Below are 24,394 nucleotides of genomic sequence, written 5' to 3'. Positions count from 1 at the left end.
AGTTGATGGAAAAGATTTCTCTACTTGTGTTGCAGAAAAGTTGCTCTTGTATGAAGATGGCACCTTAAACTTCTTTGCACCAGTTGGAATATAACTGGGTTTTCTTTGAAATTTCACTCACATGGTTTACATCCATTATGGTTAGAGTTTGCCCAAAGTTGGGTTTATGAATCAAAATTTGAAGTTAAATGTTTCAGTATCTTCACATCTTTCTGTGTTCATTCCAAATTAAAGCTATTTGACTGTTTCCTTCTAAAATTTCTCCACCCAAGGGAACTGCAGTACAACACGGTGAACCAGCATCTACTCAATGGGCTCAAAGGAAGCACTTCCTAAATTAAAAATGAATCAAAAATGTTATTTAATAATCAAATATGCATCAAACATGCAATTTAACTATTAATTTTCAATTTAGCTGCAGTCAAGGGGAACTGCTGCTGTAACACTATTTCAGAGTGTGCAATCATACCAGAAAAAGCATTTAAAAATGGGTCTTCTTCATTTCTGTGAGTGACGGCTCATGTGAAACTAGGTGAAATCAGGCTGATGTGGTACAGTATATAAACCTCCATCTAGTAATGCAAGGAGCTTAAAATAAGCACTTCACATATTGCTTGGCCCAGCTATGATTACTGAGGCTGTTCTGCTTTTGTTGCCTTAAATCATCTGAGGCCACACTGGTATTTCTCTTGATGGTCTGCCTAAGCTGCTGTGGTCAGGACCTGAAGTCATTTTCATGACTGTCATGACTGCCAAGTCCACCAGAATGCCCCAGTTGGGGTGCAAACCAAGAACCTTCTTAATTGAAATGGCAATGCTAACCACTGGGTTTATGGTTTTAGCCAGTTAAGTTGGTTCAGGCATGTAACCAGGATGCCTCATGGATGAATTCTAGGTGTTTCTGGGAGACACTGCAGAGATTATATTGCCTCAGTGGACTTGAGAACATTGTGGTTCCCCACATTACCAGCTGGTGGAGTTGGTTTGGCGAGAAGGTCTGAAAATATGGCAAAACTGATTTTTTAAAAGATGCAAATGGTTTTGATCTTTGTTAGTTAGAATGATTATTTAACATGGTCTCTGATGCCAGGATATGGGAGAACAAATGAATAAATATTAATATGAGATATTTTGATTGCTTGAGGTCAGGGTTACCAGTGAGTAGGTCAATGGCACTTTCCTCAGTGTCAGCAAAATTCAAGTAAACTTTCCTTCAGCATCATTTTAGTTGACATATATTTAGCTGAAATATCCATAGTAACTTTGTAATTTAGTTTACATGATCATGGTTGTAGCTGAGCTTTACTCAGTGACATTTGGCTAAGTTTGCTCATTCAGTTTTTAGCACATTTAACTCATTGAGCTTTAATTAGCAACATTTACTTACCAAGAATTGTTTTGGTCACATTTTCTTTATCAAGGTTTCTATTCACAATTTACCAAGTGACATTTGAGTTGAATTTTTTCAGGAACATTTTGGGGCATTTTCCTTAACTGAGTTTTCATCTGTGATGTTTTGGACACATTTTCAGCAAAAATGTTTTTGTTGTATTTTTCTGAAATAGTCAAAATATGTTTATCTAGAGTTTAGTCAAGGCAAGGCAAGGTTTTAGTTTAAATTATGTTAGATTTTTTTTGTTTCTACATCCTTTAATCATTTTGATGATTCGAACAAAACAAATGAAAGATATTTTAGGCCATGGGAAAAAAAACTACTAAACTGGAACACCAGTGTTTGCTTTAACAGATGCTACAGATCTCTGCAGAGACCTTTAAAATGGAGAACTGTTTACGTATGCAATCATCTGACTTAAACACATCATCTAGTTTATCCTTAATGTTTCTGAGGGAGACATAAAACAAGTTTTCTTTGTCAAATTTTGTTTTCATTTTTGCTGAATTTCCTTTGTGAAAAACAGGTATTCAAATAAAATAGTTTTATTTTAACTTTATAATTAACAATATTAATACTGTTGTTATGTAAGCTTAAAAACTATTTCAACACACAGACTGTCACCATGTAAAATGTGAATCCCTTTAGCAAAAAGTTAAAATTTTTGTCTTCTGATAACATCAAAGAGTAGTTGAATATAGTAAATAACAGTTATTAACAATAAATATCAGTAAATGCTGGTGTTACTGAACAGTTTTCCAAAAGCTCAGTAGTACACAAACTCGATAGATAGCATAATTTGCTTAATTTATTTAATTTACAAGTTTATGTTACTTTTTAAACATTAAAACCAAGAGCTTTATGTGGAGGTGTATATCATTATTATTATTATTATTATTATTATTATTATCATCATGTGTGGAAGTATAAAAAGCTTTGTCTTACCAGTGTTGAGGTCCTTGTACTCGTGAGAGAAGTGCTCGTTCTGATGAACCCACTCCCCATTGCATTTGAAGAAGATCTGTAAGGCAGGCACAGCTCGACAGCGCAGCTTGATAGGGTTACTTTTGACAATGTAGGCATCCTCCGGCTCCTGGATGAAGTGGGGCAGGGTGCCCTGTACCGAAGGTACAGCATCTGGTTGAGCATCACCTGTGGCACCACCTATAACACAAAACCCTGGTTACTTCACCATCCTAGTTGTTTCTTTAAGGGGAAAAAATAAGAGCAGAACAGGTAGTCTGATGGAAACAAAGACATCATAGTTCTGGTATCAGGTGGATACGCAATTTAGCAGTGAAAAAATTCAAGTGCATTTTATTTTACAAACAAGACAATAACAGCAACTGCTTTCAGATTTAAAACGATTGCCCAGTGGACGGTGTTTTGAAATCGGCATTCATCAGAAGCTAACATATTGTAGAAAAGCAGAGTACACACAGAGCACAATTCATCCCCCATCCGAGCAAAACTCTTCTTCTCAGAGCAATTTGCAGATGAATGAAATCAGAGCGGAACAAGTGGAGAGGAATTAGGAGGGGACTGATTACCCAAATTGTGGCTGTGGAGTCTGAATACATCTTATCTCAGCCACAAGGCCTGGATTTTAGTCGACACAAAAACAGCCTTTGTGCTGGCGCCAGCGTGCCCCTGTGTTTAACGACAATTCACGGCAGGTTACTCTGTTTTTTTCTCTTTCGTTTTGGTGGTGGGGAGCACAGTTCACCACTATTGTTCATTGTGACAGTTCATTGATCTAAGCGCACTATTAGAATCGTGGACTCTTACACTTCATATGTATTTTTTTTCCTTCGAAGAAAGGTTCTAGACTCACATTTTGTCATTTGGCCATCTCTTCTGGGTAAAGCACAGTGAGTTCTGTGGGCTGGGACAATGGGGAACAGGATGTTTGTGCTCCTGCCATCCCCGGGATCCTTCTCAGAATTACACCTCAGTCGAATCAAGACAGCTCCAGCTAAGCTATTCAGTGCCATAAAAGCCAATGAGAGCTATTATGCCCCTGCTATCAAATCCAATCCTGTCCCTTGAAATCGAATCTGCACTCTTACCACCTCTCTCAATCAATGTTGTCCTTGTTAAATGGGTAAATGAATGGATGCAGGTATATAGAAGAGCCACACATAAAACAAACAGACAGGGAGGTGAATGACTGGAAATTATACAGTTTGCTGACATTTCTCAGTATAGTAAGTCTCTATCACAATGCTACGACATGTACTTCCTTTAAGTAGTATCACCGTTATATCCTCAACACACCTTAAAATAATTACAGAAACAAGGCACATGATGATTTCAGATCCAATCATTGATCAGCTGGCATATTTATGTGATGTGTTAATCCATATTCAGTCATGGCCCTCAGATGTATTTTGTGCTGTAAAAGCTGGGAAATAATACAGAACTATGGGCATAACATTTACACATAAATCTTTTCTGATTTGTTTAACTGTAACATTCACTTTTAGAGTGTTTTCAATAACTTCTTAATTTGCCTTTTTTTTTTTTTAATTTTCATGTAAAGTTTTAATTCTGTATAAAGCTAGCTTTAAACACTTTCATAACTATGTAGGATCATTTTTAGCATGGTTTGAGGTGGAGGGTGGTTTTTGAAAAAATAGTTGTTTTCAGGTCCATCTAAAAAAAATTGAAAAATTTAATTTGAAAAATCTGAAAAAAAAAAAAATCAAATTTTGCACTTTAATGGGACTCACAAACTCAATATCTCAAATTATTGTAATATTAAATTATTGCTATTCAAACAGTATAAATACCATGGATATTTCAATCTAGTTCAGTACACACAGCCACAGCCATGGGAAAGACTGCTGACTTTACAGTTGTTCAGATGATGATCATTGACACCTTCCACAACAAGGGTGAGCCAGAGAAGGCCTTTACTAAAAAGGCTGGCTGTTTGCAAAGTGCCATAGTATACTAACGTAAACCTGACTGGAAGAGAAAAGTGTGGGTGGAAAAGCCTTGAGAGGATTGGAAAGACAAACATTTTCAAGACATAGAGCTAGAAAGAGAGCTGAACAAGAAGTGGACTGAGGCTGGTGTCAGTGTTTCATGAGCCACATATGCAGGAAACGGGTTACAATTGTCACATCCCTGATATGAAACCACTCTGAATCAGAGACAATGTCAAAATCATCTTACATGGGATAAGCAGAAAAAGAACTGGACTGCGGATCAGTATTCCAAAGTCCTCTTTATTTGGAAATTAGTGACTACAAGTCTGGAGAATGAATGGAGAAGCACATAATCCAAGGTGTTTGAAGTCCAGTGTGCAGTCTGTAATGATTCCCATGCCATCTGCTGGTGTTGGTGGTGGCTGATCCAATGTATGTTATCAGGCCAAAAGTCAATGCAGCCATCTACCAGGAGCATTTCATGTTTCCATCTGTTGACATGCTTTATGGAGATGCGACTTTGCTTTTCCAACAGGATTTAGCAAAAACTGAACCAAATGCTTTTCTGACCATGATATTACTGTGCTTAATCAGCCAGCCGATATGCCTGACCTGAACCTCATACATACTCTATCAGGCATTCAAGTTCAATCTTACACAGGTGTTCAACTAATAGTAAACTACAAAGAATGACATCAAAAAAGAAAGTGGAAAAAATGAAATAGTAAAAATAACTAATAAGAAAACTTACATAAAAAATATCCCATCATGGTCAAATACTTCCATTTTGTCACAATACAGTTACAAAAAAAACACGATGCCACAGGGTCCTGCACGAGCACTGATGTGTGAAGAGTTAAGAGTGTGGCCTGTCTCTCACTGCTAGACCCAGTGCATCATTGCACTAAAGCCAGAGGGTATCACAAGCAGCTTTGACAGAACACAAGTATTTAATGCCCTGGGACAGAGAACAGGCTATAATGCCAGTATATTAATATATTGTAATGGTGTATCGCTGTGTTTTGCAGTGTTAAAGTGAGGTGCCACAGGAATATTCAGGATCTTTTTTTGTATTTTGCTTCTGAGCTCATTTTTGCAGTGTAAATCAAACCGTACTGACATTTTATTACGTGAATCCCCAATGTGATAACTGTCCTTAAAATAGGTCATGCTTAAATTCAAAAGAGTACATGACTGAAAAGAAATAACTGTGAACAAATCTCAAGTTTTATATTTTTTAATTAATTGTAATATTTTCCTACAGTTTAGTCAAAAGCAATTACTAATGAAAATCAATAGAAAAGACTTATTTAATCATATGATGTCTTGATATATAATTCAATGTGTAACATTTAACCCTGTGATATTTCATCTTAGGCTACGTCTACACGTACACGGGTATTTTTGAAAACAAAGATTTTCCATTTTTTTTAAAAAATCCCGTCCACACGTAAACGCAAAAACGAAGGAAAACGCTGCTAGGAACATGCCAAAGCAACAGGTGGCGATATATTCCTAACCCTGTAAGAATGTTGGCCAATCAGAAGTCTAGAAGCCTGGGTGGGAAAGAGTAAACAAAGATGGCGCATAGTAACAGAACTGAGTCCTATGTGTGGAGGGACAGTAACTGTGTGTGTATATGTAGCATTTAAACACTGCAGAGAGTAAAATTAACAGTAACAGTATTTTGTCTAAGTCCACCATTGTAGAAATCCATTTCACCGAAACAATAAGGTGGCGCACAGTGTGACGTCAAAAAAGGCGCACACCTTTGACGCTGCGTTTTCTCCGTTTTCCTCGTCCACACGTAAATGCAAAAATTGAGTTTTCGAAAATCTCCACCCTGGCAGGAGTTTTAAAAAATCTCAGTTTTCAGTGACCGAAAACGCCGTTTACATGTGGACGAAAGGTGCAAACGCATAGAAAAATCTGCGTTTTCAAAAATACCCGGATATGTGTGGACGTAGCCTTAGTCACCTTTGGTGATAGCATATATTTGTTAGCTCCATGGGCTATCGGAATATGAAAGTCATTTCTTAAAAACAGGAGACAAAGACAGTGTTTATTCTAACAGACATACATCAAAAACTACATTTTCCCCCCCCAGAATGTTTCTTTGCTTATCTTCAGAACATAGTTAGTACCTAAGGCTGGGGTTTTCAATAGCGATAACCTAGACCTCACAGGGTTAAAGCATCCAATTCAAGTCAAACCACTTTCCTTTCCTAAACCTACCCAAGAATATATTAATAACCTTGTAACTGGAAATATACTTTTGTCATGTCCAGTTTAAAATAAATACATAAATAATTAATAGTGATGGCCAAAGATGCCAAACTTAAAGCATCAAGGGGTGATGCTTTCATAGCATATTTTTCTTTATAGTCATGCAAATAGACTGTGCTTTAAAATGACATGGAAGTGTATGGCCAGGTCTGACTTTGTAATGAAAAACATGAAAGAATCAACACAAGCAATTTTTCCCATAATCACTGACTGACAGGATGAAAATATTCATGCAGGACTACTTTCAGATGGAGATTAGATTATTTCTTGTGGCTATGTACTGGTGGAACGACAAAGAAAAAACTGGATGATGCGTCTGTAGGAAATCAATTTAGCATAATTGTGCAGTGAAACTCAACCCAGTGCACATTTCATAGAAAATGGAAACTTCTCTTATTTTTAATTCTCTTCCAAATTGCTTTTATATACATTGACTTTAAAACATTATTTGCATATCCCTGTCATACATGAATTTATAGACCAAACAACAAAGAAAAAACACTATACCAGAACAAAGCCATACTGCAACGAACCCCTGATGTTTGAAAAGCTCAGACAGAGCACCAATTTGAGATTAAGTTTTTCTCTCAGAGGGATATCAGTCATTCTTTGTCCATATAGCATATGACAACATGTGGAGGCAAGCTATTACGCGAGCTGACACAAGCTGGTTTCCACAGACATCTTCTTTTTCTATCATTAAGCTTTTACCAAGAAAACAATGTGTGCATAATGTCCCCTCTCTGATTCATATTATTTTTCTCAATTTTTGGAACTTAAACTGAGGAATTACATAATCTTAAAAGATTAGCATGTTTATGCGCCATCAATCAAGAATGCCTTTGTTAGATTTTCAACATTTTGCATTTTGGAGGAGGGTTTCTTTCAGTTCTATCTACCTCAGCAAATATGCATAGAAAATTAAAGATAGAATTTAGAAAGTTCCAGTTTTTTAACTTTTATTCAGATGTTTCTAAACAGATTTAGTCTTTAACAACATTAAAGAGTTAAAAATGATGGCAGTAGTGTGATGGTCTGTTGCTATTTTACTGCTTCAGAACCTGAACAACCTCACATAACTGATGAAACAATGAATTGTGCTGAAATTCATCAGCCATCAGTTCATGCCATGAAGCTCAAGCACAGGACAACGATCCATAACACACCAGCAAACCCAACTCTGAATGACTAAAATGCAATAAAATGACGATTACTATACTTTATACGCAAAAAATCTTTCAGTGTTTTGTAACAGCATAACAGCATAAATCTGGAACACAAATACTTCTGATCATATCACGTCTTTTGCAAATTCAGCAATTCCTCCTTGGCCTTTCATTCCAACTTATGCAATAGCAGAATTTTCAGTATTTAAAATATAGCACAAATGTTTATCTTTTTGCTATTTTACAAAAAAATGTTTGTTTTTGTCACAAATTGTTAAATGTTGACTCCGTTTTAAAAGAAAAAATAAATAAATCCCAAAGTCCTTTTGTCAGACCCTATATCCATCCCAAGCTCCCCCCTAAGTGGATGTAGTGGCTTCATAATTGGATTGACTCAAAATTGTATCAAAAGCTTCTTACAAACTAACAAAAAAAAGAAATCTATGACTAGTTGTACAAGTCCGATTTCAGCTGACTTATAAAGCCAACAATAATATGTCCACATGAGAGAAAACTCATTTTAGGGGTGTGACAAAGTGGGTGAGAACACCATTTGTCCATATTCTTAGTTAACATTCTTGTTTTGATTTAACCTTATTTCATATATAGTCTGCAATAGGCAAACATCTACTATCCCGGGTTTGTTTATGTTTTGCACTTTTACAGATTATGTAACATAACATCTTGGTTTAAATCAATTCCTACAACTTACCTTGCCTACCTGTCTTCCAGAAACAAAAGGAGGAAATGTAATTTTACTTCCTGCTTTATAGCTTCTGGGTTCATCTGAGGTCACAGGAAGAGACCAAGTGCAGAAGGGGAAGATTTCTTGTAAGTTAATAAAGTTGATTTTAGAGTGTTTATGGAGAAATAGATTTATTGTTGTAATATGTATTGATTACACCACAGAGTTTATGTTGCTAGTAAAGAGTAGCAGTAGAGGTTTGTGTATGATAATGTTCATCTTACCTACTGAATGGAATAGTCCCGAGGAGAAATCGTTTGGTTAAGTGGACTATTTAAGCAGAAGAACTCAGGTGTTTGAGAAGAAAGGTTCAGTGTAGCTGTGCGCATTTTGACTTTAATTTCTGTTGATTTAAGTTCAGTTATGTATGTTTGAATTGAGTTAATTATGGAGTTGAGTTTCTTATTTATTTTTGTAAATATTGTTTGGGTCACAAAATGGTGAATAAATCACTTGCTACACTGGACAGCATCAGTCTCTTGCACTTCTTTGGCCGCTTAAGTCAAGTCCTACCACAAGGGGTTACGAGCCAAAAATGCTGAGAACCACACTGCTGTGGCCTTCACAATCATTAAATCTGACCCAAGTTGGACACATGCAACACATTTTTGTATGATGTATTGCACAGCAAGTCATACATCAAAAGACAGAATGGGGAAATTATCTTAGGAGAGTGCTGATCATTCCTTCATTAGAGTACTTAGACAGAGAATCACTGATTTTGTTTTTCTGTATATGGTGTCTACATGAGTTACAAGCTAACCACATCTATTTTTAATCAGTCTTGAAAGAATTCCAGATTTTGTCAATGTATTTCTCATTTTAAGATTCCAAAAAGGTTCGATTTTTTTTATTTAGTCTGTACAATTACTCATATGAATTCTAAATCTTGCATTCGTTAGACAGGCATCATCAGTAACCACTGTTATGGAAAGTTATTTTTATTACAAATCTCTTCTTTGACTGTTAATTATTGATGATGAATGCAAAAAAAATGCTGCCCAGAAATAAAGAAACAAGCTTTTATTAGTTTTACACATTTATATGGACACAGAATAAAACTGAAACTGATTGAGAAACAGTGGCCCGGCATCATTTAAGTACCGTGATAACACATGTAATGGTTAAGGCATGTAACCCTCCTCCATCCACCACCTCCCTTGCCAGTGAGCAGCCATGCTTTAATCAGCTAATTGCTGCTATGATGAATAAAAATAGTACAACACTGGAGAGCCCAGCCATGCTTCTTCTTTGATTTTTTTCTTTCTTTCTTTTCTTCCTTTTTTTTTTCACACTGCACTGCAACTAATGATGTGCCGTGTCCTTTTCTCTTAATGTTTAAACATTAACACATTCAAAGGTAGCAGATAATTGGAACAAGGTGACAATCCACGCTCCATAAACCTGGAGCCGCGGTGTTGGCCGCTCCACCCATGATGGATGCTCATAAATATCAACCTTAATGAAGGAAATGACTGCGACGCCAATAAGTCACTTATTTCCTCATTATGCTGGTTAATTTTAACACTGCCTCTAAAACGCTCCCTCACCCTGTTTGTTGCCAGTCACAGGTTTCCACCTGACTTGGCATGGGACTCAGTGCAGTGGACCTGCAGCTGATAAATGCCCCGGGTATCAATCTGCATACAGAGATGCAGACAAAATGGCACCAGGACTGCTGGCACACACTGGCTGACAATGCCTCAGAGCCAGGGGACCGTGTTGAACAAAAAACAGATTCAAATCACCAATCTCTCAGAAACATGCAATCAGTGGTACATGCTAGGAAGGCTTGAGACAGGACAGAATGTAATGGTGTAGTGAACAGACATGGAGCAAAAGAAGAGCAGTTTTGGATTTGTACGACAATGACTACTAAACTTTTTTTTTAATGGAAACAATGCTATGATCATCACATACCAAATCACAAACAACATTAGCTGTTTTAAAACTACAACTTTGAGAGAATCATGCTGGGGTGACTTCCACAGTTGTCTTTTCTTACTTGTGGCACACAGCAGATGTGTTCGCACTAGTAGAAATACCCCATTCTCACAGAACGATGACAAAACATCACACAACACCAGCTTGCTGGCACTGGATATAACAGAAAATTATTTGAGCCATTCATACATCAGCATAGTCCAAAATCATATGGTCTTTCTACTAGACAGGTTAAAGACTGGCTCACGTCCCATCCAACTGCTTCAGACATCTGTGTTCCTACATGAGCCTCTGTCGGGCAAGTTCTTGAACAGTTCATGTTATGCCTATATTATAGTTCCTTCACTGGGCTGGTTTCAGTCATTATGCAAATGCACTGTTTATAAGGTTGGGAACCTGCAGTCAACTGAGACTGAAGAAGTCACTTGGATGAGTGACGAAATGTTTCTCCCACAAAACGCTACGTCCAGATGAACAGAATCAACTTTTGGAGATTTACTTTCCTGGATGATTGAGCATGCATCAAGACGTTTTAACCCACTTTGGCAAGGACTGCCTAAAGCTTGTACGTCAGTATGAGCAAACAGCACGTAAGATGGCGGATTACAGGAACCACCTGAGATTTAGCCTCAGATGCCGACAAAACAGGATTACTCCTAAAAGTCTGCAAATGAGCTCTTCAGTTAAAGGCTTCCGGGCAACAAAAATCCTCCAGAAGGCACAGCACCAGTTGCTTAATGAATGGGTGAGGCAAACAAATTTTACCATCGACATGCTAAAATCTCAAGAGGAGCGGATCCAACAGAGACTTACAATGCTTCTAGATGAGAATACTCTTAAAAAGGTATTTGACTTTACTGAGAAGGCTTGTCTAGCACAGCACAAGAAGTCTAAGACCAGGCAACAAAAGAAGTGTGACTTACTTGTTGTACGTCGGAACCACCGCAAAATATGGAGAGTGTCCTCAGTGGCCAGAAGAGAGAAGGATGCAACACCGAGGATGTGGACAAGTGGGTGAAGAATTTGTCTGACAGACAGCTCACCCAAACAGAGAGAAACATCCTTGCTAAAGGGTTGAATTTTGCTGTCACACCGAGACAAATCCCACTAGTGGAACTGATCACAGCCACAGAAACAGCAATTCGAAACAACAATATTGCAGAAGTGGAAGCAGAGCACTATCATGACTATCATGAGAAAATTTTGTCACTACTCAGTGATGAAAATACTTATGAGCCCCTGAAACGAGACCCAGGAAGTGGCTACAGGAAGAGGGTGATAGATTGTCTGAAGCAGTTAGAACAAGACAAGGCTATTGACCGGACCTCATACCACAGGCTATACCTAGGGGAATCTACACCAAGTCTGTATAGTTTACCGAAGATACATAAACAGGGTGCACCTTTAAGACCAATTGTCTGTATGATCAACTCTGTCACCTATAACATCTCTAAGTTTCTGGCTTCGATCCTCAACACATTGGTAGGCAGTTCTGAACACCACATCCAGAGAGATGTCATTATGGAGGCAGATGAAACCATGGTCTCGTATGACGTTACATCTCTCTTCACTTGCATCCCAGTCACAGAAGCGTTGGAGGTAGTGCGTAAGAGATTACAGGATGACCCCAACCTCAGCAACAGGACCACTCTCAGCATCGACCAAGTGTGTTTGCTTTTGGAACTGCGTCTTCATTCCACCTACTTCACATACAAGGGTCAGTTCTACAGGCTGAAACATGGGTGTTCCCTGGGTTCCCCAGTTTCACCCATTGTGGCCAAATTGCACATGGAAGAAGTGGAAAAGAGGGCTTTGTTATCCTACCCCGGAACAGCACCAAGTCATTGGTTCCGATATGTAGATGACACCTGGGTGAAAATCAAATCTCAGGACATACCACATTTCACGGATCACATTAACTCGGTGGACCAACACATCAAGTTCACCAGGGAGGATATGAAAAATGGCAAGTTAGCCTTCTTAGACTGTGAGATTTCCATCAATAATGGGGGATATCTAAAAGCTGATGTATACCGCAAACCTACGCATACGGATCAGTATTTAAGGTTTGACTCTCATCATCCACTGGAGCATAAATTGGGTGTCATCAGGACGCTACAACACAGAGCAAACACCATCCCCACAGACACAGTGGCCAGGGAAGCAGAAGAACATCACATCAAGAAGGCCCTGAGTAAATGTGGTTATCCCAGCTGGATGTTTGTCAAAGCTGGGAAGGCGCCAAAAGAAAGCTCCAGCCAATCCAGGAGAGAAGGACAACTGCTGCCTAAGCGAAAACCTGTAGTGATCCTGTACGTGTCAGGGGTATCGGAGCAGTTGAGACGCATTTTTCTAAACACTGGGTCTCTGTGGCTTTTAAACCCCAAAACACGCTGTGCCAAAAATTGGTCCACCCCAAGGATCGGGTCCCCCGACACAAACAGAGTAACGTAGTGTACGCTGTTAAGTGCCAGGAGGATTGCCAGGATTTATACATCGGGGAAACCAAACAACCTCTGGTGAAGCGGATGGCACAACACAGAAGAGCTACCTCGTCAGGCCAGGACTCTGCAGTCTATTTACACCTACAGGCCAGTGGACACTCTTTCAATGATGAGGATGTACACATCCTGGACAGGGAGGAATGCTGGTTTGAGCGCGGAGTCAAGGAAGCCATTTACGTGAAAAGGGAAAGACCATCTCTGAATCGAGGAGGGGGCCTAAGGGTACATCTTTCGCCATCTTACAATGCTGTGATTGCAGCCATTCCCCAACTCTCTGTGAATGGTACTCATGGCCATTGATCAGTGGGCTTTGATCAGTGGGTTTTGGTCAGTGGTTGTTGATCAATGGTCATGAGAATTTGCATAATTAAGATTAAGGAACTGACCTCCCAGCCCATTGTTCCTTCAGTGGGCTGGTTTCAGTCATTATGCAAATGTACTGTTTATAAGGTTGGGGAAACCTGCAGTCAGCTGAGACTGAAGAAGTCACTTGGATGAGTGACGAAACGTTTCTCCCACAAAACGCTACAACCAGATGAACAGAATCAACTTTTGGAGAATTACGATATAGATTTTTTTTTTTTTTTACCTCTCTACACAACATAGGAACAAGCTATGGCTAAGGTTGATGTCATCACCAATGATGACAGAATGTGGAGGTGAAAGTCTTTGCAATTTTTCACAATGTGATTAATTTAACTTGTTGTTGCAATATGATAATATAATTCATAATGAATCAGAATAAACAGTAAGGGGACAGTTTAAGGATTTGCATTCAGTTCACTGCGTGCCATACATGTACAATACACTGAACAAGGCTGCTGACAAAACTGACAAACAGAAACTTTGTTGAACTTTGTTGCAATGTCCTAGTGTTACACACATCATCTGAAAAAAACTTCTCAATGTGATGGAGTTGGTTGGCTTGTTTGTTTTTGTGGAGTTTGCTGCTTCACTCCACTGCACTCCATCACACCATGTGTGTATGAAGTTTTAACTCTCTACTTTACCTTGGTCTTGCCACTGGATTGACAGCCACCTTTAGTATCAGTTGGAAACTGTACTAAAACAGACCTAGAAAGAGAAGAATTCCTGAAAAATCAAGCTCACAGCACTTATGCTTTTCCTTCTTGGGACTCCTGCCTGTGTTGGACATCACTATCTCACGCAGCGGCTCCACAGCCCTAGTCCTTTGAAATCACACATTCTTCCTTGCACATCCATGAGATCACCAGGGACTTCTCATTCTTTTTTTTCTTTTTTTTGCAAGAAAAAAAGTAGGAGGGCAAGCATGAGGAGTGTCAGCAGTGTGGGTATCAGGCTTTACATGGTGAGCACCCTCTCAGCCTTTCAGCAGGAGTCCAACTCATTTGAAAGGCAGGGAGTCAGGAGATGTCAGACTAATCCTTGACACTAAAGGAGAAAGAGGGGCTGAACAAAAAAAATGCAGGAAAAGGCTTAGCACACGGCAGGACTGAGAGACCGCTGAGTGAACTCCAGAACATAGGTGCCTAAGACACTGAAAGGACAGCGGCCCGGTCGAAAAACGATCCAAAACTCACATACACTCATTTATAATACTTTGGGACAAATTCACTCTCACTCTAACCTCAACATGAGCCCTAAGACGAATCTACTGTCTGCCTTTTCCTAAAACATTTTGAGGATAAATATGTGGTTTTGATTTATTCCAGCACAGTATGAAAGTCAACAGAAATGCTTGAGATAAAAGCATAATCTATCAAAGCACATTTGTTATATTTTTCATCAAAGCGAGTAGATGTATGATTCCATAATAACGTGGTTGTGAGCAGCCATACTCCCATACTTATGCATTCAAGTAACTGTATGAAGCTATATTTTTAGAAAGAAGTTGAGTGAAAACAGCAAACCCTGCAAGAGAATCATCCCATTTATTTTTAATTATTGCTTGGTTTTCTAGCTTTATTCTTTGATGTATAACATTGTTCATTAGCGATCTCTCATGGCTCCTTCATTCAACTGACTGATCATTGTTATGTCTAAATTCACTGCTATAACACAATGTGGAAAACTGGTAAAACAAATCTCTCCCAAATTCTAAAACAAATCTAAATATGATACAATAAGGAGATTAAATGTAAACTGACTGCATGTATTGTGGTGTGGGTTTGGTGGTGAAGATTATCTGTATTTGTCCTTGTGGCAGTAAGGCTGAAACAGATGTTAGAGACAATGTTACGCTCCCATAAGTGGTGCAGAGAGCGGTCAGGATCCATTAATTATCCACCACCATTCACCACAGCCACAGTCCTTTGGATGACCTGTGTGTCTGGAAGACCACGGAAGACAACTAAAGTAGATGATTGCAGAATTCTTCCTTAGGTTAAAGAAGAAAAAAATAAGCCTTGACAACATCTATCCAAGTCGAGAACAGTGTGCAGGGTGTATTTGTCATCGGTCAAACATGCTGAGACCAATGTTGTGGCATTGGTATATTTGGCTGCCAATGGAACTGCGTTATTAGGGTTTATTAATAATGTGACTTCTGAAAGAAGCAGCAGGATGAACTCTGAAGTGCACAGAGCTATACTCTCTGCTTAGATTCAGCCAAATGCTGCAAAACTTACTGGAAACTGCCTCACAATGCAAATGAAGAATGAACGAGTGTGTACTTTAAAAGCAACCCAGGAAAGAGGGGAACATGGCATCTTTTGCTGCCCATGGGTTCCAGACTTCAGGCAGTCATTCACTGTTACCATAGCTGGACTGGCCATCGAGCATACCGGGCATTTGCCCGGTGGGCCGATGGTGATTTTTCGTTTTTATGGGCCGATGGGTTTTTTTCTTTTTCTTTTTTTTCGTAATGGTATAAACACTGAAAGGTGGTGGATTGGCCAGATGCTGGGAGATGTGTAAAAATAACTCAATTGTTTGGTGGTGGCTATTGCGGAGCTTCCACAGATTGAGTAACATTAGCAAGTGGTGGAGGCCAGCAGGTGCAACACGCTGGCAGGTGGATGACGGAAAGGTGAGGCAGGAGGAGGAGAGACCCGAGGCGGCCGCTGGTGTCGGTCCGAGTATCAGGGGAACTGAACTTCAGGTGAGAACTTATGACCTGCAGTCTATCTGGGTCTGATATAAACCAAGTTTAGGTGTAGTTTATTTTCGTTATGCTGACTTTTTACAGTCAGTTACAATAACTCGCACGCGTACTAGCTAGCATGATGGAGTTTATATACTGCTGGGTGGGTGCTATGATGTTACCGATGTTGAAATTTATTTTATTCAGGTTAATTAGTTTCCAACTGTCCCGGAAAAAACGGAATCGTCTCGTATTCAGAGAAAATATTCGTGTTGAGCTGAAAAGGAACGCGATTTGTCCCGTACTTCAGCTAGAATGGAAAAGACACAAAGCTGGATTTAGTCTGTGTCTTTATGCTGCAGCTGTTTCTTCTTCTCTCATTCTCTCTCCCTCTCTCCCCTGTTGTTATTTCAATCATGAAACTGATCAATGATCAGCTGATCGGCTTTTCTCTCTTGTTTGTTTATCGCCCACTTTGCGCCAGAAAGAAGAAACCAGCGGATGTCGCGTTAAACAATAGCAGCACGTTTAAGCTTGATCAGCTGTTGTTAGAATTTATTTAATATTAATTTCTAGTATCAGCTGATGTTTGCTGGAGCCACAGCTGTAAAAGCTGCTGCTCATGCTGTCGGTTTGGATATCCTGGTGAGAGGGAAACATGAAGATGAAACCAGGAGATGTCCTTACTGAATCATCAGAGCTGAACAGGTGATGGAGAAACAGGTTTACCTTTTAGGTGACATGGATGAGTTGAAGGGAAGTTATGAACTGTTTCTAAGAGACAAATAACACCAGGATCCTTTTCTAAGTAGCTGACAGCTGGTAACTGTGCAGGGGCGGGTCTAGCAAAGTTTTGCCAGGGGGCCAGGTAGGGCATTAACAGGGAAAGGGGGGCACAAAGAAATACTTTTCTTTCTTATTCTCATTTAAAATCTCTATTTTTTAATAAATAATTATCTGAATCTTACAACAAACTTTTTCATCTGATGTAAAATGTATAGAAATCCATTATTGTACATAGTAATTTTTTTTCAGGGTCCCATCATAATTTCTTCAGAAATAAGTACTGTATATGATGCCAGTATTTTCCCACATTTTCTAGATTCTGTACCAGTACTGTTTTTAAAATGCCATCAAAAAGTCAATTAAGTTTTATTCTTTCTCACCTGTCTTTCTGTCTCCTTTCACTTTCTAAAGGTTGCCATGTTAGAAAAAATATTTTACCCTGCCATGATGTGGTAAATGAATAGTTTATGAAAATATATCTAAATCTGTCATTTATTATTTTTAATATTCAGTAATGATCATGTCTCACCTCTAGTCCTCTCTGTCTTAATTTCAGGTTTCCACCATGTGTTGTAGATAGTTCAGGAGGTTAACTCGACCAAGCAGTCTTTGGGTTTCGGCTAAGTACTGTTTAGAATACCAGAATAGGGAGGATGGTGTAGTTTATTAGATTGATACATATATACCAACAGGACAGTGTACATCACTGTGACAACACCGTTTGTTTTCATTCTAAGGCTTTATGGTTTTTCCTATAAAACCTGGTGGGCCGGTCTCTAGTCAAAATGCCCGGGCCGATTTTTTGTCCCAGTCCAGCCCTGACTGTTACTTAGATACAATGATGTACAGAAGCCACCCCTCATTTCTTTATATTTTGCTTTCGATTCAGTTCAGCTAAATACTTTGTCCCACAAGGAGAAATTAGTTTAACAACAGGGACAACAAGGGAAACTTACATGGGCACACATACCCAGTGAGATAAGGATTTCATAAGAAAAAAAATTGTCTGAATAAATAAAAAATAAAAACAATAAAATGGCAATAAAAATAACAACAACAGCGGCTATTTGCTGTTTAGGAGCAGGGTTGCAAGGAGACGGACTTTCTTGAAATTTTTAAAAGTGGTCCTAAGCAAAACTTCTCCAGGCTTTCTGAAGGCCTTTCAAAGCTTTGTCAGGGTGGTTTTAAAAACACTTCTCATATGTATAATTAAAGTTGTCCGTCCAATAACCTTGCTGGGTTTGAATTCAAGCTGAAAGTCACATCTTGATTGTTTGAGGTAAAATCCACTATGGTGGTTTTCAGAGGCCAAAATCAAAATTAAAAAAAAAAAAAGAAAATTGTTGTTGAGCATTGAGTTGTCAGTAACATTCGGGATCACTTCTGCCCCATCATCAGTGTCAAACAAATCAAAATAATGACTGCAAAAACAGATTTTTGTGATACAAATCACCAACAACTATACCCTAAAACATAATGAATAACTACACTTCATGAGAGTTGCCAAAAATCCAAAGTTATACAGTATGTCACTCAATAACACCAGTTGACACAACAGCAAGCAACTGAGCAGCGAGCTGTGCACTGGTAATTAACACTAAAGGAGGTGTTGGTGTTAGAATCTTCAGCCTGAGTTTGATCAAGAGTTGTAAAAGCATCAAGAATGATCATGAAGTTGTTCTAGCAGCAAGCATCGAGCAGAAAAGTGTGAGTAAGTTGCGCTGACAGAAACAATGATGAAAGTACCATTGTGGGTGAAAGCACAGAAATGATGCTCTGTGAATTTATTTACCTGGAGTGGATCAAGTAAATCTTCATTACTACAATTCTAATAATGCTTATTATACACACAATGCTTATTATAATAAATGTAGAGTGGGACAATGTGGTGTTATCAGTTATAACAACTACAACATTAGTCTCTTTAACAGACTCTGACATCATTGTTTTGGCCCCCTCATCTTCATGTTGCTTTAGTCTTCAAACTGTCCTTTCTGCTATAGCATATAGTTAGGGCTGGATCAGGTGACCCTGAATCCTCCCTTAGTTATGCTGCAACAGCTGTAGGCTGCTGAGTATTTCTTCTTCAGTCACCTTTCTGACTCACCATGTGTTAATAGACCTCTCTGCATTGAATTATACGTGTTATTAATCTCTGGCTCTCTTCCACAGCATGTCTTTATTCTGTGTTCCTTCTCTCTCCCCAACCGGTCGCGGCAGATGGCCGCCCCTCCCTGAGCCTGGTTCTGCCAGAGGTTTCTTCCTGTTAATAGGGAGTTTTTCCTTCCTACTGTCGCCAAAGTGCTTGCTCATAGGGGGTCATTTGATTGTTGGGTTTTTCTCTGTATGTATTATTGTAGAGTCTACCTTACAATAAAAAGCACTTTAAGGTAACTGGTGTGTTGATTTGGCGCTGTATAAATAAAATTGAATTGAATTGAGCTGAACTGAGTTCAGTTCATTGAGGCTTGTGGGTATTTTTTTTTTTACACACAGCTCATTTAAGGTCCTACCACAGTACTGCAATCAGGTCAAATTCTGAACCATACCAACACCTTGACTCTTTTCTCCTTCAGCCTTTGTTGTAGATTTGCTGCTGTGGTTGGTATCATTGTCATGCTGTATCTCCCAATTTCAGTCAAGGTTTAGTTTCACATTTGAGTCTAGAAAATTTTGGTATATAGAGGAGCTCATGGTCGACCCAATGATTGCAAGATACTTAGGCCCCAGTAGCTGAAAAACAAGTCCAATTCATCACCCTTTCACCAGCGTGCTTGACAGTTGGTATGGGTGTTTGGTTTTTGTCAAATATAGCACTGTCCACTGTGGGCCAAACTTCTCAACTTTGCTCTCTCTCTCTGCTCTCTCTTCAAGAACACTGTTCCAGAAATCTGGTGGTTTGTTCAGCTGCAACTTTGCAAAATTAAGCCATACTGCCATCTTTTTTTTAGAGGGGAGATGATTTCATCTAGAAGTCTTTGCAATAAAGTCATACTTGTTCAGTCTTTTCTTAATTATACTCTCTGAAAATCTAACATTTAACATGCTAAAGGAGACCTATAGCGTCTGAAATGTAGCTCTAGAGTGTTTTGCAGTTTCTTTGAGCGAAGCACGATCAGATCTTGGGATGAATTTGCTGGAATGTCCACTCTTGAGACAACTGACAAAGTGTTAAGACACACCTGAATGCTACAGATGAGCAAATTGTCAAAACTGCTTCTCAGTTTAAGATGCTAACACTTGCTGATGATCAAGCACATTTAATTAGCCACTCCAGGCTGCTACTTACCTTCTCAGTTCCTGTGGAAGCAGCAATCATGCATTTAGTTGTAAACTTTTTATTTCACACGACTGCAGTGACACAGCACTGAATGCAGCTAAAACACCTATTAAACCACTTTACTATCTTTACAATGTATACTTCTGTATCCCTATGCACACTGCACAGAGTATTTAAGAGGGGTCATCTAATCACAAATATCATGACACATAACAGGTCTGGGAAAAAGTGTCATAACAACTAATCTAAACCTGTAACAAGCAGCCTTAGATTCTTTATTTAACATATACTTAGCAGCACTTTTTCATAAAACTGACTCTTGGGCTCAGTTATTGATTTCTGTGGTTTCTTTTATTTATGTTTTCTTTATTTTATGATGAAATCGGATTTGTTTGAATCCTTTGGCCTCCTGACAGTGAAATGAGCCAGTTAAAATTTTACTTTTTGGTTCAGTGCCATAAAACTTTAAGCCCTTTAGGAGACTTTTTCAGGAAAATGACACTATAAAAATGGACACAGTCATCAGTTTGCAAACAAAATGGGAAGTTAATGACCTTAATTAATCTTAGCCATAAAAACAAGCCCCAGTCCTAATAATGTTCCTTAAGAATTGTTGGTTGTTTGTCTACCTATCTATTATTAAAAATCCAAAATGTCATTATCTAAGTACAACAAGCCAATAAACAGTCAATAAACAGGATGTACAAGGTCAATTTTTTATGTACACAAGAAAGCAGATTTTTAAAAAAAACTTAAAGCAGCAAACAGTTGAGTTTTCTTCTTCTTTCATGTGCAAGGTGGTAGGTCAAAGCTAAGGGGGATGAGTCTCTTTGTGGGTGAAGACACTATAGCATGACACTGTCAAACAATATCTGCACTCTAGCACACCATCCCCCACCCCACCAATACACTTCACAGTAAAGTGGTATATATTGCATGTAATCAATTTCAAAAGGTTCAGTGGTATAAAAAACAATTACACAGCACGTGTGTCCACTGTCAGGCAACAAGTGAGGCAACAGTTTGAGAGGTGGGCTCCCCAGTGATTACAGTGCATAGATCTGGAGCTGTGTCAGTTATAGGTTGTATCTGTTAGATCCTTCAGTTACACCAGGGGCCCAAGCAGCCTTACAGGCCTGATTGACTGAGACAGCCTCTGACAGTTATTGACAGGCTGCTGCACTTCCCAGAAAGGGCAACAGAGAGAGAGAAAGAGAGTGGAAAGCAAATCCCCACGTTGGGCCTCTTCACTGATCCTGTTTCTGCTCTCCCTCCAAATGGGATGTTTTCTTTTATATTACCTGAAGATGTTTTTGTGGACTGATAGCTAGATATCGTCTGTTTATTAAATATCTAATATCTGCCACTCATAACATCCTCCAGTGATACTCCTATTCTGTGGCCATACATAAAAAACAACAATAAGACTTGTTTTTGTTTCTCTTGCTCTCTCTCTCTTTGCTTTCTCTTTATTCTCTGCATTGCTTTTTTTGGTAACAATGCTTGTTTTGGTGCGCTGTGCTGCTACCACATGGTGCAACAAAAAGATACCATTCATTGACTTCAGAACATTAAGAAAAGGGCTTCACAAACTCGTTGTCTCTGCTAAAATAGTTGTAATAATACAGTTTTAACATTTTCCATCATTGCTAGCTTAAACCCACCTGTTTAAGCTAGCCTTCCAAACAAATTAGATTTTAACTTTTCCCCGGTTCGCGCTTGTGCCACACCACCATCTGTAATGATAACTGTATTTTCTTTGCTCCTTTATTGTTATAACCCCGCAAATGCGACTCGTCTGTGAAGCACTTTGATGTACCTGGGTCTTTTAAATGTGCTATAGAAATAAAATTGGAACTGGAACTGCCTGGTTTGGAAATGTTGGAACCGAGAATGATGTATATTTGAACAAAGTTGTGAAGGTAGTTAACAAAATGATAGGTCTCCCACAGACCTGACTTCCTATTGTATATGCAGGTAGTGCGAAAGGCTTAAAGACCCAAAGTTATTACAGAGAACCAGACTCACCCTCTGCACAGAGAATCTGAACTGCTTCTTCGGGCTGCAGATATAGAACACCATGATTAAGGTGTAATATGACTAAAAGCGATTTTGTTACCTGTGCAATAGCATTCTTAAATCAGTTTATGTGATATCTGCAGCTTATCTTACCATTTTAGTGGTTTTACAAATTTTTGTGGTTTTTACTGAAGCCTTATTTTTTATGATTGTGCATTGTTTTTATTGCTGTTTATATTGTTTATGTCAGTGATTTCTTGAGAACACATTTAGAAAATGTTTCTTTTACAAATTTGTACCTTTTTCCACACAACTTATAACCAAGGTATGCAGAACCACATCTCTGAATGCACAACATGTTGAACCTTTAAGCAGACTGGCAGTAAACACTAAACTGAGGTAACAACTCATATGGGCTCACCTGAAATTGGAAAACATAAGATTGGATAAACATTGCCCAGTCTCTATTTTGGATGGTAGTGATCAGAATTTGGCATAAACAACGTGAAAGAATGGTTCCATCCTGCCTTGAATGATTCAAAATACTGAGGCATGTTCCCAGCATCTTGTTGAAGCCATACTACAAAGCACTACAACAATCCTGTAGACAATGGGTACTAACAAGGTGTAACTAATGATGTAGCCGGTGAGTGTAACAGAGAAACTACTTTCAAAATACACATTTATGGATGGGAGAAGGAGGGTGGGGGTGGAGCACAAGATTTATGCTCAATTTCTAGCAATGTTGTTTTTTTTTTCTTTATTAACAACTGTCATTATTCTAAATCCGATTCTGATCTTGAAAAGCTTTAAACTTTCAATTTCAACAGATGGTTTTACCATAGCTCTCATGACCTTTTCAGGGTGTGACAGCTTGGACATGTTCTAGCTGCCCTCAACTGTGTAAACAGTTAAGAAAATGAATGGTGTAAAGTAAGAAGACGCATTAAGGATTTTACCAGTGTAAAAAAGTACTCTGAAGAAAGTGCTGGGTGTTTGCAGTCTGATCCAGCTTGAATGTCCATGCTTAAGAGAGAGTATTGTAGGAATTCAACCAGCACAAAGGCTATGGAGACACACCTCAAAAAAGCAACAGTACATGCATTTCTACAATAGTTAATGTATGAATTCTGGTTGTGCTTACTGACCTCGAACCGATTTTATGTGGTACACGGTGCCCAAAAATCTGTCAAAAAATGTTTTAGTACAACTTTGGTAAGCTACGAAGCCGCACCGCTTGATGGATTGTCGAAGCATCACGGCTACCGTAGTCAGGAGCCTTGTGGAGTAATATGGGTCCAAAACTGTGTCCGCTTCAGGTCCCAAAGTCAAACGAACACTGCAGCATCACTGAGAGTTAAAAATTGTCTAAATTCTTTCATCTCTAATAAAATGATCAGCATTGCTGCTTTACCAGGTGTAACAATTAAGTTTAACATCCAGGCATCCATGAAAACAGAATTTATTAAATTTAACGGAGTTAGAAGTTAGCAGGAAGTTAGCTCACTAGTTTCCACCTAAACATGATATACCATGTTCTGACAGAGATTTCTGAAAAAATTAAAACGTACAGCTCTGCTATCACTTCCAACATAAATGAAGACAGAAAACTAAAAGCAGTGACTTTTGTAGGGTTACTGAAGTTGGGCTAGCTGGAATATAATGATGTGCTACGTTATCGCTAGCAGCACAGCTATGTTAGCATAACATAAACACAGTCAAGCTGGAGGATGAACGCTAACTTTTTTCCACTTGATAAAAGTTAATGTGAGGGTTCCCGGTGGTTAGGAACAAACGCAATAGCATGGCAGGATGCTGTAAACGGACCAAACTTCAGTCAGGAGAACAACTGAGATAATCCATCCACAATGAGCAGCTGCGGGAGAATTCAACATTAATGAATCAATGGTACAGAAGTGGAGGAAGCAAGAAGAATAGGTTGAGTAAAGTTTGACTTATCTCACTGTTTTGTTTCGCTTAATGCGCCTTTATCAGGCACGCCTTACGTATGAACACAGACCCATTCATCGACAGTGCGCCTTAAAATGCGGTGGTGCGCCTTATGGTCCGAAAAATACTGTATTGTGTCTTCTATGTCAGACAAAAACAGTCTCCTGCAGGAAACGTATGGGAGGATCAGCTGTCAAAAGATGTTATCTGAGAACATATTTACTCATGATGACTTTGCGACATTTGTACAGTGCAAGTAAGTCAATATTTACAAATTCCCTACACACACAGCACACACCTAAAAAGAGCAATAGGAATTAATAC

General features: G+C 38.8%; 1 protein-coding gene across 4 annotated transcripts in view; it reads right to left on the bottom strand.

Moving 5' to 3' along the window:
• The window catches only part of unc5db (unc-5 netrin receptor Db), a 276,359-nt gene that overhangs the window by 172,333 nt on the left and 79,632 nt on the right, over positions 1–24,394 (bottom strand). For all 4 annotated transcript variants that reach the window (XR_010095284.1, XM_063489657.1, XM_063489659.1 and 1 more), the window contains exon 2: positions 2,339–2,557. Coding sequence is in view for 3 of the 4 variants with exons in the window: in XM_063489657.1 (XP_063345727.1) it covers positions 2,339–2,557 (219 nt within the window). In the remaining variant the exon portion in view is untranslated. The remainder of the gene's footprint in view (positions 1–2,338; positions 2,558–24,394) is intronic.

The sequence above is a fragment of the Pelmatolapia mariae genome, linkage group LG12, assembly GCF_036321145.2.
Source record: "Pelmatolapia mariae isolate MD_Pm_ZW linkage group LG12, Pm_UMD_F_2, whole genome shotgun sequence".
Classification (NCBI taxonomy): Eukaryota; Metazoa; Chordata; class Actinopteri; order Cichliformes; family Cichlidae; genus Pelmatolapia; species Pelmatolapia mariae.
This window is presented reverse-complemented; position numbering and strand designations above follow the sequence as displayed.